The following is a 14,139-nucleotide window of genomic DNA, read 5'->3' as shown; positions in this document are numbered from 1 at the left end:
TTTCCTGCTTCAGGTGCTCAAATCTTGTTTGTGATAATTGCTGTAGGAAAAAAGAAAATTTTAAGCAAGGGTTGAGTATAACCAAAAAGATTTTCTAACAAAGCAGGCAAGATTACTGTAGGAGTTTCAGGGAGAATTGCAGCCAGTTGTTCATTGTTAGAGAAATCCAGATGGGTGCTATCATTAAGTGACAGGTCTATAGGCCAAATCAGGGAGCTGGACCTGGACTCCCCAGGTCACCGAAGGGCTTGAAAGAAGAATGACACAGGCCGATTGGTGGAGGTCTGATTGGATGTTGGCTGGAGCTTGAGGATGGTATAGAAGGCTTATAAATTCACGAAGTGATGCGATCGGAGATGTCAGCATTCCAAACCACTGCCATTGAGTTGTTTCTGACACAGTAACCCTGCCGACGGCTCCTGAGGCTTGATCATTACTTAATGGCAGTGGCCAGCCTGAGCAATCACTGACCTTGCTGACAGTCCAGAGCTTACTCAACAGCACCACCAGGGGCTCCTAGTGAGAGGCCGGAGGGCCTCAACCAGAGGCACTTGTAGAAATGGATGAGTTCAAGAACTATTAAGAAAATGAATTCATTAGGATGTGGTGATAATTGAATGTAGGAAATGAGATAAGAATCACCGGTCTGGTGAAAAATACCAAGTATAAGAGGGATGCTTGATTTTGTATGGAGTGAGAAGGGGGCACTCAGTGACACTGAGGTGCTTAGGTACCAGAGTTGGCGACATCCATTGGATTGCAAGAGATGATTCTGAAATTTGCGGTGGGAAGGAGTCATTGCTCAGGGAAGACTTGGCAGGGCACAAAGACCAGTGTTTCGGGCTTTAATTCAGGGTATTACCAAATGATAGGGCAGGCAGAGAGAGGAATATTTTTCTAAGCAAATGCAGTTCCATGGCGACCAAAGAAGGAGAATTTCAAGGAGGGACTGATAAAAGATTTAGCAACATTGGAACATCCATCTTCTTCTTATTGTTGCATGCAGCAGGAGAAAGACATTGAGATTTTACTTTTAGCAAAAGTTTAAGGATTTTGACTGAGAAATCGGTTTTTTTCCCCCAGAACCTGGCATTTTAAGATAAATATGTTATTTTCTCTTTCTCTTTTTTCCAAATCTTTAGTAACTTAAAAGTATTTATAGTTTTTATTATCTCTTACCTTAAGGATATTTGTGTCTCTTAAATTTGTATTAATTTTTAAGTCTCTTTCATAATAGAAAGCAAATATTTTGAGAATGATGTGGGCTACAAATGTGCTTGACACAATGGATATATGTATGGATTGTGATAAGAATTGTCCGAGCCCCCAATAAAATGATTTTTTAAAAAAGTCTTGCATTGAGAGCTTGTTTGGAGGTCTAGCAGGGGAGCACAGCTACACATGTACCCTTGACTGAAGGACGGTCCTCCTATCAGGGAAGGTTGTCCTCAACTGCAGCTTCAGGAGGAACGCACACCGAGGGAGGAAGGCGACACAGGCCTACCCAGCCAGATCAGCCGAATTATCACTGGCTGAATGGATGTCGCAGCCAGATCGCCCTCACATCCACTCTCTTGCATTTGAAGTGTGCTTTGTATCTCTTTTTTCCGCCACTGCTGGTTTTCTTAAGGTTTAATTAGAAGATTGACAAGACTATGGCTATATTCACTGTGCTTTCACCAATATGAAACCTGAAACCTTTTCTGTTTTATAAGTATGTTTTTATGCAGTGTTGTCAGCATCAAATATCATACTTGATTCATTTTCATGGTGATTTGTCTTTACAAACCATTCAGCCTGTAAGCACTCACCTAGCTTACTTGATCCTCTTAAGAAGTTTGTGGTATAGATAGAACATGAATTATCTTCACTGATGTAGTCATCTGTGTAGAATACAGATTAAAATGACTATACCCAAAGATAGATTATAATGGCTATACCCAAAGATAGGAGTCCTGGTAGAGGAGTGGTTACGCACTGTGCTTTGATCTCCAGGGTTGGTAGTTCGAAACCACCAGCAGTTCCGAGGGAGAAAGACTGGGCTATGAGTAGCATTGATTCGATGGCAGTGAGTTTGGTTTGGGTTATATATGCAAAGATAGCTATTATCTAGCTCATTGAACTGGGGGGGGGTGCTTTATAAAGTTTATGGGAAAACTCCATTATCACGTAATTCCACTTTTCCACCAAATTTCTGAATCCTCCTCACGTACTCTAAAATGGTAAGATTTTAAATGCTTTAAATTTGAAATAGAGCATTACAGAACCTTCGAGATCATCTCTTCCAATCTTTTCAGTTGGTACATAAGGAACAGATCTGAAGAGGTAAGAAGTTCTGGTCCCTATGATAGGAACCGCAAGTTTAATTTCGTCGCAGGTGAACTGAGCCCAGCCCTGCCCTTCCATGTTTTCATTTTGCTTTGCTTCTTGGAAATAGTGTGCAGTTCGAGCCGCCACAGAGGGCCGGATCCTCGTTTTGGAAGGTTTGGAAAAGGCCGAGAGGAATGTGCTGCCTGTCTTGAACAACCTGCTGGAGAACAGGGAGATGCAGCTCGAAGATGGCCGCTTCCTCATGTCTGCCGAGCGGTACGACAAACTGCTCCAGGTAAGACGTGGACAGCCGCGCTGCGTCTTTACCGCTGAGCCTTGTGCCGGGTTGCCATTTTGTTGCAGACGTCCTGGGTCCGTCAGAGCAAGGACAAGTGGCCAGGTGCCCTTACCGTTGCTCGACTGCTGAAGTCCAGTCAGGAGTCGGCACTTTTACAGGCTTTTGTGTTCACAGACCACGTTCAAAGACCTCCCAGACTTTTGCTGTCTTTGGGGGGCAGTTACCACTATATCTCCTCCCTTTTCCCTCTTTTCCACTTCTTTCTTTGCTCCCTTTCTTAACTCTGTCCCCCTCCCTGTGTCTCCATTCTTTCTAGGCCTGTCCACGAGAAGTCCAGTGACTGCTGGCTAGCACTGGGCGTCGGGGACACAGAGCAGACTGAAGTCCAGTTCTTGCCTGTCCTAGAATGCACGTTTCACAAGGGAGAAGCTTTTCTCAGTGGCGTTATCTCAGACTCCCAGACAATGTCTAGCACCTGGTAGATCGATGGTCCGTGCCTATTTCCTGACTCTATGAAAAACTGCAATGGAGTGTGGTACAAACATGCATAAAGAGGGCAGGGATGAGGGAGGGCAGAGCTCTTCAGAGACTGCAAAGAAAGGGTCATGGGATGTCATAAATGAAAGCAAGATAGCTAGCCCTTGTTCACTCAGCTATCTCAATTGAAGCTCTCTCTGGCGTCCCAGCTGTCAGTGACTGGTTACTTTGTCTCTCATCTGTAGGAATGTCACAGCTGCCTTGAAAAGATACATACGTTCTAATTTTACTAGCCAAAGCAAATTTCCCTGGAAAAATCTGTGTCTTATGCTTCTTGGCCCCCCTTTCAGGGTGCTGATACAAGCTGAGAATGCACTATGCGCATTAAATGCTAAATGTTGGCACTAGAGAGCCCAGCTGAAGTGATGTGCTGTGCCAGGAGGGCCAGAGGGTTCCTTTCTCATTCCTGTGGTGCACATGTATTTTTTCTGTAACCCTCTTAGCAGTCTTTCTTTACTGTGTGTGTGAGTTTCTAAATGGTGTTTTCGATGTCTAGTGAAGTAGTATTCTTTGTGATCTATCTAAAGATTTTTTCTTCCTATACAGTCATCGAGTTAAATAAGGATATCCATCACTCCTTGGTTAGTTGGTTGCCCTGGGGTGGCTGAGGTGAGGTTGTCGTTACTGGAAGCTATACCATCAGCATATTTGACCTATACCAGTATTTCAAATATTGTCAACTATGGTGGACAGATTTCAGCAGGGTTCCCAGACCAAGAAGAGACTAAGAAGAAGGAATAAGTGGTCTCCCTCTGAAGGATTAGTCACTGAAGACTTTAGAATAGTAGTGAAAATTTTGAAATACTGGGTGTTAATGGAACATTGTCCAACATAATGCAGAAAGCTGAGCCCCTCGGGCTGAAAGGCAAACTCTGACCGGGAAGAAGCTGCCTCCTCACAGTTGACTTTAATGGTGCGGATGGACTCAAGCTTTCAGGACCTTCATTTGTGAGTGGTTGGGCTTTATTTCAAAATGCGAAGAACCAGCTGCAAGCATCCATTAGTAATTGGAACCTGGAGTATATGAAGTATGAACCTAGAAAATTTGGCAGTTGTCCAAAATGAAATGGTCTTTTGGATGACGCATTCAATACCATTCCTCTTGAATTTCAAGATCGATCATGAAGGACCATGCTGTCTGTGATATGATAATATCTATAGACCCATAATTAAGTCCATTTCATACATCTTTCACTCAAATTTATGCACCAACTGTTAAAGTTAATGATGAAGAGACTGAAGAATTCCCCCCTTTCTTCAGTCTGAAATTGTCCAAACATACAACCAAGATGCCTTGATGATTACTGGTGATTGGAAATCAAAACTTGGAAGCAAAGAGGCAGGATCAGTAGTTGGAAAATACAGTGTTGGTGACAGAAATTGCATGATAGAATTTTACAAGACTAGCAACACCCTAACTGGTGACTGTACGTGTGGGCCTCACCGGATGGAATATACAGGATCTTACTTGGTAAAGAGGGTCAGTGGAGAAGTTCAACATCATCACCCAAAACAAAGCCAGGAGCTGACTGTGGTTTACACTATCAATTGCTCATATAAATTCAGGTTGAAACTGAAGAAAAGTAAAAGAAGTTCAGGAGAGCCAAAATAGGAACTTGAGCAGTGCCCATTGGAATTTAGAGACCATCTGAAGAACAGATCGGATGCCTTCAGCAGAGAAGGTGCGTGTGAGATAGCATCAAGCACATCACACAGAAAGAAAACCCTGGGTCATAACAAAGACAAGGAAGAAAGAAAAGACCAAAATGGGTTTCAGGAGACTGAAATTTCCTCTTTAGTGCTGAGTACCCACAAGGAATGGAAGTAGTGCTTAGGTAAAAGAACTGAATGGAAAAAATTTAAAGAACAGTTTGAAAGGTTCCGTAATGAAATGTGTAAAGACCCAGAGTTAGACCGTTCAACAGAGAACACGTGTCCAGCGTTTGTCACGCTGAAAGAACTCAAAAGAAAGAAAAAAAAACCCTAAGCCTCGAGTTGTCATAATGAAATGTTCTATCAGCAAAAGATTGAATGATGCAGGAAGCATCAGAAGATGGAAAGGATACTAGAGGAATTACATCACAAAAGAATTGCTCAGTGTTCAGTTGTTTCAAAAGGTAGCCTATAATCAAGAATTTATAGTATCGAAGGAAATAGTACAAGCCGTGCTTGAAGCATCGGCAAGAAACAAGGCTCCTGGAATGGACAGAATACCAATGGAAATGTTCCAACAATCTGAGGCAACGCTGGAGCCATTCACTCGTCTATGCCAAGACATTTGGAAGACAACCAACTGACAGGAGGAGATCCATATAAGAACTTATCTCAAAGAAAGAGGATCCCAACCAAATTCAGAAATTATCAAAGAATATCATAAATATCACGTGCAAGTGAAATTTCGTTGAGAGTGATTTTAAAAGCTCACGGTAGCAGCACACCTCCTGGGAGCTGTCAGGAATGGAAGCTGGAAGAGGTGTGGAGTGAAGGATGCATTCCGTTAGATGGATCTTGCTGGAAGAGAACACCTGAAAAACATTTGTTTTATTGACAGTGCGAAGGCACTTGGAGCTTAATAAACTCTGATAACATGACAAAGATTAGGAATTCCATAACACTCAACTGTGCTCATTAAAAACCTGTACTTGGACCAAGAGGCAATCATTTGAGCAGAACAAGGCAACTATGGTTTAAAAATCAGGAACAATACGTCATAGGTTGTATACTTTGACCACACTTGCTCCATCTGTGTGCTGAGCAGATAACCCCAGAAGCCGGACTAGGCGAAGAAGAACGTGGCATCAGCGTCGGAGTCCAGTCATTAACAGTGGTGTGCAGATGCCACGGTCTTGCTCGCTGAACGTGAGGGCTTGACGGACTGGTTGATGGAAATCAAACACTGCAGTCTTCGGTATAGATTGCAACTCAATGTAAAGAAAACATAAAATGATTTTAAGAATCTTCACAACTGTACCAATAGACAACATCTTGTTAAGCAGAGAAAAGATGGAAATGGTCAGGGGTTCATTGGCTCTAATCAGTGTTCGTGGAAACAGCAGCCAACAAATCACAGAGCTGCACAGACCTCTTTAAAGTGTTAAAGAGCAAGAAGGTCATTTTGAGAACTAAAGGATGCCCGACCCAACCATGGTATTTTCAGATGCCTCCTCTGCATGTGAAAGTTGGACAGTGAGCAAAGACCGAAGAAGAATGGATGCACTTGGATGACGGTGTTGGTGAAGAGTACTGAAAGTGCCGTGACCCACAGAAGAACAGAGTCTGCCTTGGAAGAAATGCTGCCAGAATACTTCTTAGAATCAGGCTGTCTCACATGCTCTGGACATGTTATCAGAGAGACCCGTCCCTGGAAAGGACCTCGTGCTTGGTCAAGTAGAAGTGATGTGATAAAGAAGAAAGATCCTTTACAAGCTGGGCTGACACAGTGGCTGTAGCAACGGGTTCCACAATTGTGCGCTGCTGCAGGGCCTCTGTCTGTGTGCCCAGGGTGGCTATGTGGCAGAACTCAACGATGCTTAACAGACCCCCAAACAGTTAGGGAGGCGGAGACCCTGAGCATTACAAGTAGGTAATGGGCTCGAGGGCTCACGGAGAAATTGGAGAATCAAGTCCACCGCTGTGTTCCTGCCCATTGACTTCTGGAAAATCCATCTTTGAAAACCCCGCAGAGCACGCTGCTCCGCCGGTGCACATGGGATTACTGTGAGCTGGGAGAGATTCAGTGGCAGCTGGTAAAAGAAAAAAATTGGGGATTTAAGCAATAGGATAAAGTTAAATTATTCATGTATGTTGTTATAATTAATTTATTGAAATAACTATGATTAACTGCTTTTAGAAGTTGGTGGGTATTTTGCAGACCATTATTTTGTACATAATTTCTAATTACAAAATAACATTTTTGTATATTTACCTCAAGGAACTATACACCATTTTAAATACATCATTTGGAAAAATTAATTGTGACATGAGTCATTTTGGTATAGGAGCACTTAACAAGTCATATCTTTGTGAAGTAGAATTTTATACAGTAGAATTATTTGAATATATTAGATTGGATAGAAATTTGGAATATAGCATCAAAAGTCTTTTAGTGCACAAGGATATTTATTCTTGTTTAATTGAGAAGGATCTTTTCCCAGAGTAAATATAGGTAGAGAGACATAACTTTTATTAATAAATTTGATTTCTGTATATGTAAACTCTTACACAAAGAATATTGCCTTAAGATAATTTTTATAAAAAAGCTTAAATATGACGATTCAGTACCCACTTATGTCTAGCTAGAGTTAATCTACTATGTTTGACTATCTCAAAATAACAATGATTCCATGGGATAATTATAATAGAATTTTGGTGTTATTATTTAATGAATCTTGTAAGCATTTATATCTTTGTCATCATTTTGTGGTAAGTAGCGAATGGAGACATCCAGCTCTCTCTGAAGATTCTACTCTTGGTTTCTACATCCTTTCTGCTTTCCAGTGAATCTGACGAAAACCCTTGTCCGAGTCACCTAGTGTTAGTCCTTTTGATTAAAGGTTAAATTTGAGAAATAATTTCATTTATTCCGAGTTGTAATGAATTCATGCACTCTGCCAAGAGCCACTGTGTTTATTATGGGCTAGAATTTGGATGGAGCAGAGCACAGCCACGTGCCTCTGTGCCCGCCTATGCCCAGAGCTCCTTCCTTCCTAGACTGCTCGACTGCTTCTCCGTCCAAACTCCAGTCTGCGCATTATGAGCCGTCCCTGGAACTCCAATCCTGGCGTGGAGGGGTCCCCACGTTCAGTTAGCTTAGTGATAAGGACTTAGCCTGGGAGCACTCACAGTGTAATCTGCATCATTTACACTGTAATTTTGATGCCTTACTCTTTTAGGATCATCCCAAAACAGAGCTGGATGCCTGGAAGATTGTCCGGGTTAGTGAAAATTTCCGAGTGATTGCCTTGGGCTTGCCAGTCCCTAAGTACTCTGGGAACCCACTAGACCCGCCCCTCCGATCTCGATTTCAAGCCAGAGATATTTACTATCTACCTTTCAAGGTAAGTGTGACTAAGTAGAAATTATATATATATATATTCCATTTATAACAACAAACTCAGTTATTAGATACATTTTATTTTGCTTGTAAATATTCCCCCTTAATAATTAATTAAGGAAGAAGGACGAAGAACATCTTTGGAAACAGGATGAAGAATTATCGAGGCGTCATCAGTTCTGCCAGACTTCAAAAAGAAAGCTGACTTTCAGAAAATGACTTTTATCAAGGAATGATTTCTTTGGTATCACTTGTTCTTAGGTACTGGCCAGTTGGTTCTGGCCCATAGCACCCTGGTTGCAACAGAATGAGATCCTCCCGAGATGGTGCCGGCCTCGGAATTGCTGCCATGGGGGAGTCCATTGCTGCAGCTACTGTGTCTGTTTAATTGAAAGCATGGATTATGTCTTCATAGCATATTTTATGTTCCATATTAATTGCTATGTTTTTGTTGTTTTAGGACCAACTTAAGCTGCTATATTCAATTGGAACCAATGTTCCCGCTGAGAAGTAAGCTTATATTTTTATAAATACATGAATACTTACATCGAATTGGTTTTGCCTATTCATTTATCCAGCATCTGTTCTTTGAATAATTTGTTCCTGTCTGTCTTGTTGTAAGCCCTGGTGATAGGATTAGTAAGACATGATCTCTGATAACTAGGAACTCAAGACTGAGTAGAGTTCAAAGATCTATGGACCCCTTAGCTTAACACAATGTTGTAAGTCCCATCATTTCCAAATATTTGGTTGAGACTTTATAAGGACTTCACAAATGCATTGGTATTTGAGATGAGTGCCCCCCCCCCATTGCCCCACTGCCCCATGAGGATGTTTTAAAAGATCTGGAGGTGAGAGTATATGGCTTGTGCCTGGGGGAAAGAAAAGTCCCTGGTGGATAGAGTTGATTTTACGGATTGAGAGAGTTGAAAGTTGAGGTTGACAGAATAAACTTTGGCCAAATTGTGAAAAATTTCACCTGTTTTGGCAGATATAGGAAATATGCCCATTTACCCAACGAGCTTCTGTAATTTAAAATGTGATATTATAATATAGAACCATTAGTCCTTAAGATTCTAATGAGAGTATGCCAAGTCCATCAAATGGGGAAAGAGGAGTCTGTTCAACAAATGATGTTGGGAAGATTGGATTGCCACATGCAGAACACATCGGGAACGTGTTTCACACCACACACAAAAACCAAAGCAGCTGGATCACGGACCACCCTGTGAAAAGCAAAACCATTAAAGACTTTGGAAGAAAACGTCATGGCAGAAACATGGGACCTTGTTCTTGATGATGGATTATCAGATGTGACAACAAGTGTACGGACAGCCAAAGACAAAATAGTTTATACACATGAACTATTTGACCCACTAAAGGACTGTGTCACGCAGTTCAGACACTGTTTATTAAAAATGAGTGGGGGGTTTTCAATAAAGGCCTGATATTAAAAAAATACATGCAACTTTTAAAACTTACTAAGAGAAAGTAGAACACAAACTAGCATGAGACCCGGCAGTCCCGCTCCTAGGGGTGAACCTGCAGAGGTGAAGCGGGAGCACACACAGGATCTACGCACCACTCATTGCTGCAGCTTTTCCCAGGAGCTGAAAGGTGGAAGCAAGTGAGATGTCCACCGGCACGTGTGTTAAATACACATGTACAATGGACTATTACTTAGCCATAATGAGCATGAAGCCCTTATGGACTAACCTAGAGAACCTTCTGCTGAGTGAAAGGAGTCAGTTGTAAAAGGACAACTACTGTATGCTCTTGTTTGCACGAAACAGACAAAGATATAGAAACCAAAGATGGCTAGCGATGGCCGGCAATAGGAGGGAGGGGGGGAAGGGGGCACGGTTTGCTGTGTGGCACTGAGTGTATGTATGCCAACGGGAGCGGGAAAGGTAGTGCCAAAGGCTGCACACCAGGAAGAATGCAGTGGGTGCTACATTGAGGAAACTGTGCCAATCAGTGAAAGCTTTGTTGGGCATATTTTTACCACAATTTAAGAAACGCTATTTTTTAAAATCTCAGAATTGATGAGAATAAAAATGCCTTATTGTTTCCCCCCTAGAGTGTCTCAGCTTTTGTCCTTTGCCACAACTCTGTGTTCTCAAGAATCTTCTACTCTTGGACTTCCAGATTTTCCGTTAGATAGTTTGCCAGCTGCAGTTCAAATCCTGGTATGTATAAATCAATGGCGGGCGTACCTGAATGTAGCGCGCCTTGGTGGTGTAGTGTGTTAGGAGTTCAGCAGTTTGAAATCACTAGCCGCTTCATGGGAGGAGGATTAGAAAGGGGGTCTTCTAATCCTGTAAACATTTACAGTCTTGGAAACTTACCACTGTGAGTTGAAATTTCTGGGTTTGTCTTAATACCCAAAAGTGGTAAAGTAGAAAGGTAATCACTGGGGATTCATGGTTTCAGTTTGCTGTGCCTTTTTCTCCTGTAAGTAATGCGAAGGCTGGCATTAATTTTGTTTTCCATGTAATAAACTGTTCAGTGGTGTGGGATATATTTTAAGCCAATACCAACCCCTGGAAGGTGCTGGCATAGTCCTGGGGAGGGCTGGAATAATCCAGGGAGGCTGCAGATACACTGTCTTGGATTATGAGCTATAGTGCTGAAGGGGGCGCTGTTTGCGGTGTCTTACAAGGGGGCAATAGGCCAAATCAGATTGGTAAGTCGGGAGAGAGGACGAGGAGCCGAGATGTCGAAGCCATCATTGTAGCTGCAAAGTGAGCGGCTGAAATTACCGAGGGGAAGGGGGTGGAGCAGAAGAAGACCACCGCGGACATTTCGCTTTTGTAGACTTGTAGAAAATTTCCGAAGAAAATAATCAGTAACCATTTCAAATACATTTTCTTTGAGTATTTATCAGTTCTTGATTCCTATATGTTTTTGGTCCTACATAGGATTTCTTTCCTATGATGTCAGTCAAACATGCCATCCAGTGGCTTTACCCGTACACTATACTATTAGGACATGAGGGGAAGATGGCTGTGGAAGATGTTTTAAAAGTGAGTATCTGAAATCAGTTCCCATCTTCCCCTCTTAGTTTTCCTTTTTCCCTACTTCCCATGTTCACATCTCTCCTTTCCCTATCTTGCCTCCCCTTTCTCCTCCCTAGTTCCCTTGCCCATCTTGCCTCCCTGCCCTTGCCTTTCTTTCTTTCTCTCTATCTAGGCCTGGAGGCCTTGGTACCCAGTGACCAGGGAGCGAGCGCAGAGGTGCTTGGGGGTGATTGAGGCCATGCTTATGTTGATCAAATAAAGGAAACCATTGAATATAATGAGGTTAATGGGAGCTATGTTTCTCAGTGTTGGAAAAAGGTTATAAATATTGAGAAAAGGAAAGCAAGAAAGAACCCTGAAAATGTTGGATTGGAATTGGAGATGTTATGACTCACGTCTTCTTCAACATACGTAGCAGATACATATAGTGTCAGTGCGTCTGTGCATGTGTACATGTATGTATTTCCCAGCTGAAAGTGCCAGAAAGCAATGACACGCAGAAGCAATGGTCTTACCAAGTACTTGGACAGAGTTTGGTTTCTAAATACCAGGCTCCCTGGAAAGGAATTAAGATTCTTTGGAAGAATAAAAACAATTCTTTGGGAAAAGAGTTAATGCAGAGTTTGAGACAGGGAAGTCACAGAACTCATTTGGGACCTCTTGTTATACCAGAAAGTATGGAAATTTTCAACAAGTGGCTTGTTTGCACCCATCAAAATGACAACACTATAAATGAAAGAAGAGCTGGCATGTGAGTAAATACATGCTTCCTCTGTGTAGAATGCCTGCTCATAAATGTAAAAGAGGAAGGAAGGAAGGAGGAAGGAAGGAAGGAAGGAGGAAGGAAGGAAGGAAGGAGGAAGGAAGGAAGAAATCTCGTGAAAGTTAAGACAGGGGGGTTTATGAGGAAGGGGAAGTTGGCATAATCTCAGAATGTCTCCTACAAAATATTCAACTGGTGGAAAGCCAAGACAATGGTGTTTTCATGGCAAACACCAACTTGACCAGAAGGCGGGACCAATCCACACCGAGTGTGCACTGAGGAAAGCTCCGCCTCACATTGAGGATGCTCGTGCTCCCAGTCCAGGTGTCAGTGTGGCTACAAGGAAGAGCATATGGACCTCTACTGAGGGGCACCCCCAGAGTGAAAGGCCTGCGTTCTTTATAACTCTCCAGGCCATGGAAGATGGGCAAGCCGAGCATCTGCACAGGTTCTGAGGGAGATGGAAGAGATTTGTCAGCTAAATGCACTGTATGTTCCTGGATTGGGTTCTAGACCAAACAGGAAATGGTGATGTTCTTGTCAAATTGGCAAAACTTGAATAAAATCTGTGGCTTATCCAGTAGTACTATACCAACCTTGATTTCTTGGGGACTTAACAAATATGTTGGCAAAAGTCCTATTTGGGGCAAAGAGATAACAGGAATGGTTAGAGATGCTGGAATATGTGTTCAGCTTGCTCTCCAATAGTTCAAAAAACAAAGAATAATGTGTGTGTGTGTGTGTGTGTGTCTGTGTGTGTGTGTGATATCAAACAGGCACACAAGTGAGGGTAGGAAGAAAGGAGTGAACAAGGTACAATGTTAACGATTGGGGAATCTGTAAAGAAAAAATATTTGTTCTTTGTACTAAGGTGCCTTGAAGCTTTCCTGTACATTAAAAATTATTTCAAATTTAAAAGTGGCTCTTTAATGTAACACTGACTTATACCTATCTATAAATTAAATTACTAACTTGAAGAATAAGCATTTAATAGATAAATCTGGTAATAGCATTTAAACTAATGAATCTCTCTTTTTGTCATAAGTGACATAAAAATGGGGCATGGTTTTAAAATACGTGTGACATAATTTCCTAATTATATAATTAACCACAGAATTTTCTAAGGGCCAAGGATCCTAAATATTTAAAAGTGATGCCCCTTAGCAGAGATTTATTTACTCATTCAAATTAATTCCTTTTTAATGAGAAGTAGCCTATTTTCTCCCCTTTGTAGTTTTGCCTTTGCCCAAAGTGCAGATTTATTTCTAAGTAGTAGGCCTGATGTGAGCCCCAAATTCTTGTCACTGTATGAATTGTATCTTCATTTTCTGTAGGCCAAGGTTCTGTAGTCCAAAGCATATGAAATGGCATTTGTTTCTCCCTTACTCAGAGCCTACACAGAGCCGTTGGCTGCTAGTTCAGAAGTATCCTCTGCACAGCCAGGAAGACAAGAACTCAGAAGAGTAGAGCATTGTCATTACCTCAGTGGGTTTTTTTGGTTTGTTTCATATCGACGAGGCCAAGAACCCACAGAAATATTGTTTTCATTGATTTGGTGATGGTAATAATAAAAATAGCAGCAGCAATTCCTCAGAGGAGTGTAGCTGGAAGCGTAGTGAGGGACAGAACAGGAGAAAGGGGAGCCGTGGTCAAGGAAGGGGCTGAGGAAAGGGCGAGCGGCGTAGAAGAGAAGCAGGGCTGGGCCAGAGCACACCAGCCTCTGCTAGGAGACAAAGAAGTCAGCGAGAGCGAAGGGCACGGGGAACGCATGCGTGACGGGGAATTGGAGACAAGAGAAGGGGTGAAGGAGAAAGGATATGAAAGTGACGGGTAGTGAAGAGCCATTTGAAATGAGAAATAGAGAAATTAATTCATAGTTTCTAGGAGTCAGAAACTAACATTTTCTGATTATGTAGTGCATCTGGTTATTCCAGGTGCCACAAAAAGTAGAACTAGAACTCATTTTTAAATTTAATCAATGTCTGAGTCAAGTTACAATGGAAGTAGAGCCCCTGGTGTTTAAGATAACAGGTTGTAATTCCCTATAAGCTCCCTTGGTGCCCTGCAGACGTCTGGGAACAAGGGCAGCTATTCAGGGAGGAAACGCTGCTAGGGAAGCTGGGATAAAAACGAAGCAATGTAAAGTGTTTATCAGGAC

The 14,139-nt window shown here is 42.1% G+C and overlaps 1 protein-coding gene across 1 annotated transcript in view; it reads left to right on the top strand.

The window, feature by feature from the left end:
- The window catches only part of VWA8 (von Willebrand factor A domain containing 8), a 405,888-nt gene that overhangs the window by 71,457 nt on the left and 320,292 nt on the right, over positions 1-14,139 (top strand). Inside the window, exons 5-9 of the mRNA XM_075563021.1 lie at positions 2,438-2,605; positions 8,038-8,202; positions 8,659-8,708; positions 10,279-10,387; positions 11,120-11,224. Coding sequence (XP_075419136.1) covers positions 2,438-2,605; positions 8,038-8,202; positions 8,659-8,708; positions 10,279-10,387; positions 11,120-11,224 — 597 coding nt within the window. The remainder of the gene's footprint in view (positions 1-2,437; positions 2,606-8,037; positions 8,203-8,658; positions 8,709-10,278; positions 10,388-11,119; positions 11,225-14,139) is intronic.

Source organism: Tenrec ecaudatus, chromosome 11 (assembly GCF_050624435.1).
Source record: "Tenrec ecaudatus isolate mTenEca1 chromosome 11, mTenEca1.hap1, whole genome shotgun sequence".
Lineage (NCBI taxonomy): Eukaryota > Metazoa > Chordata > Mammalia > Afrosoricida > Tenrecidae > Tenrec > Tenrec ecaudatus.
Note: the sequence above shows the minus strand (reverse complement) of the source record. Positions and strands in the feature narration are given on the sequence as shown.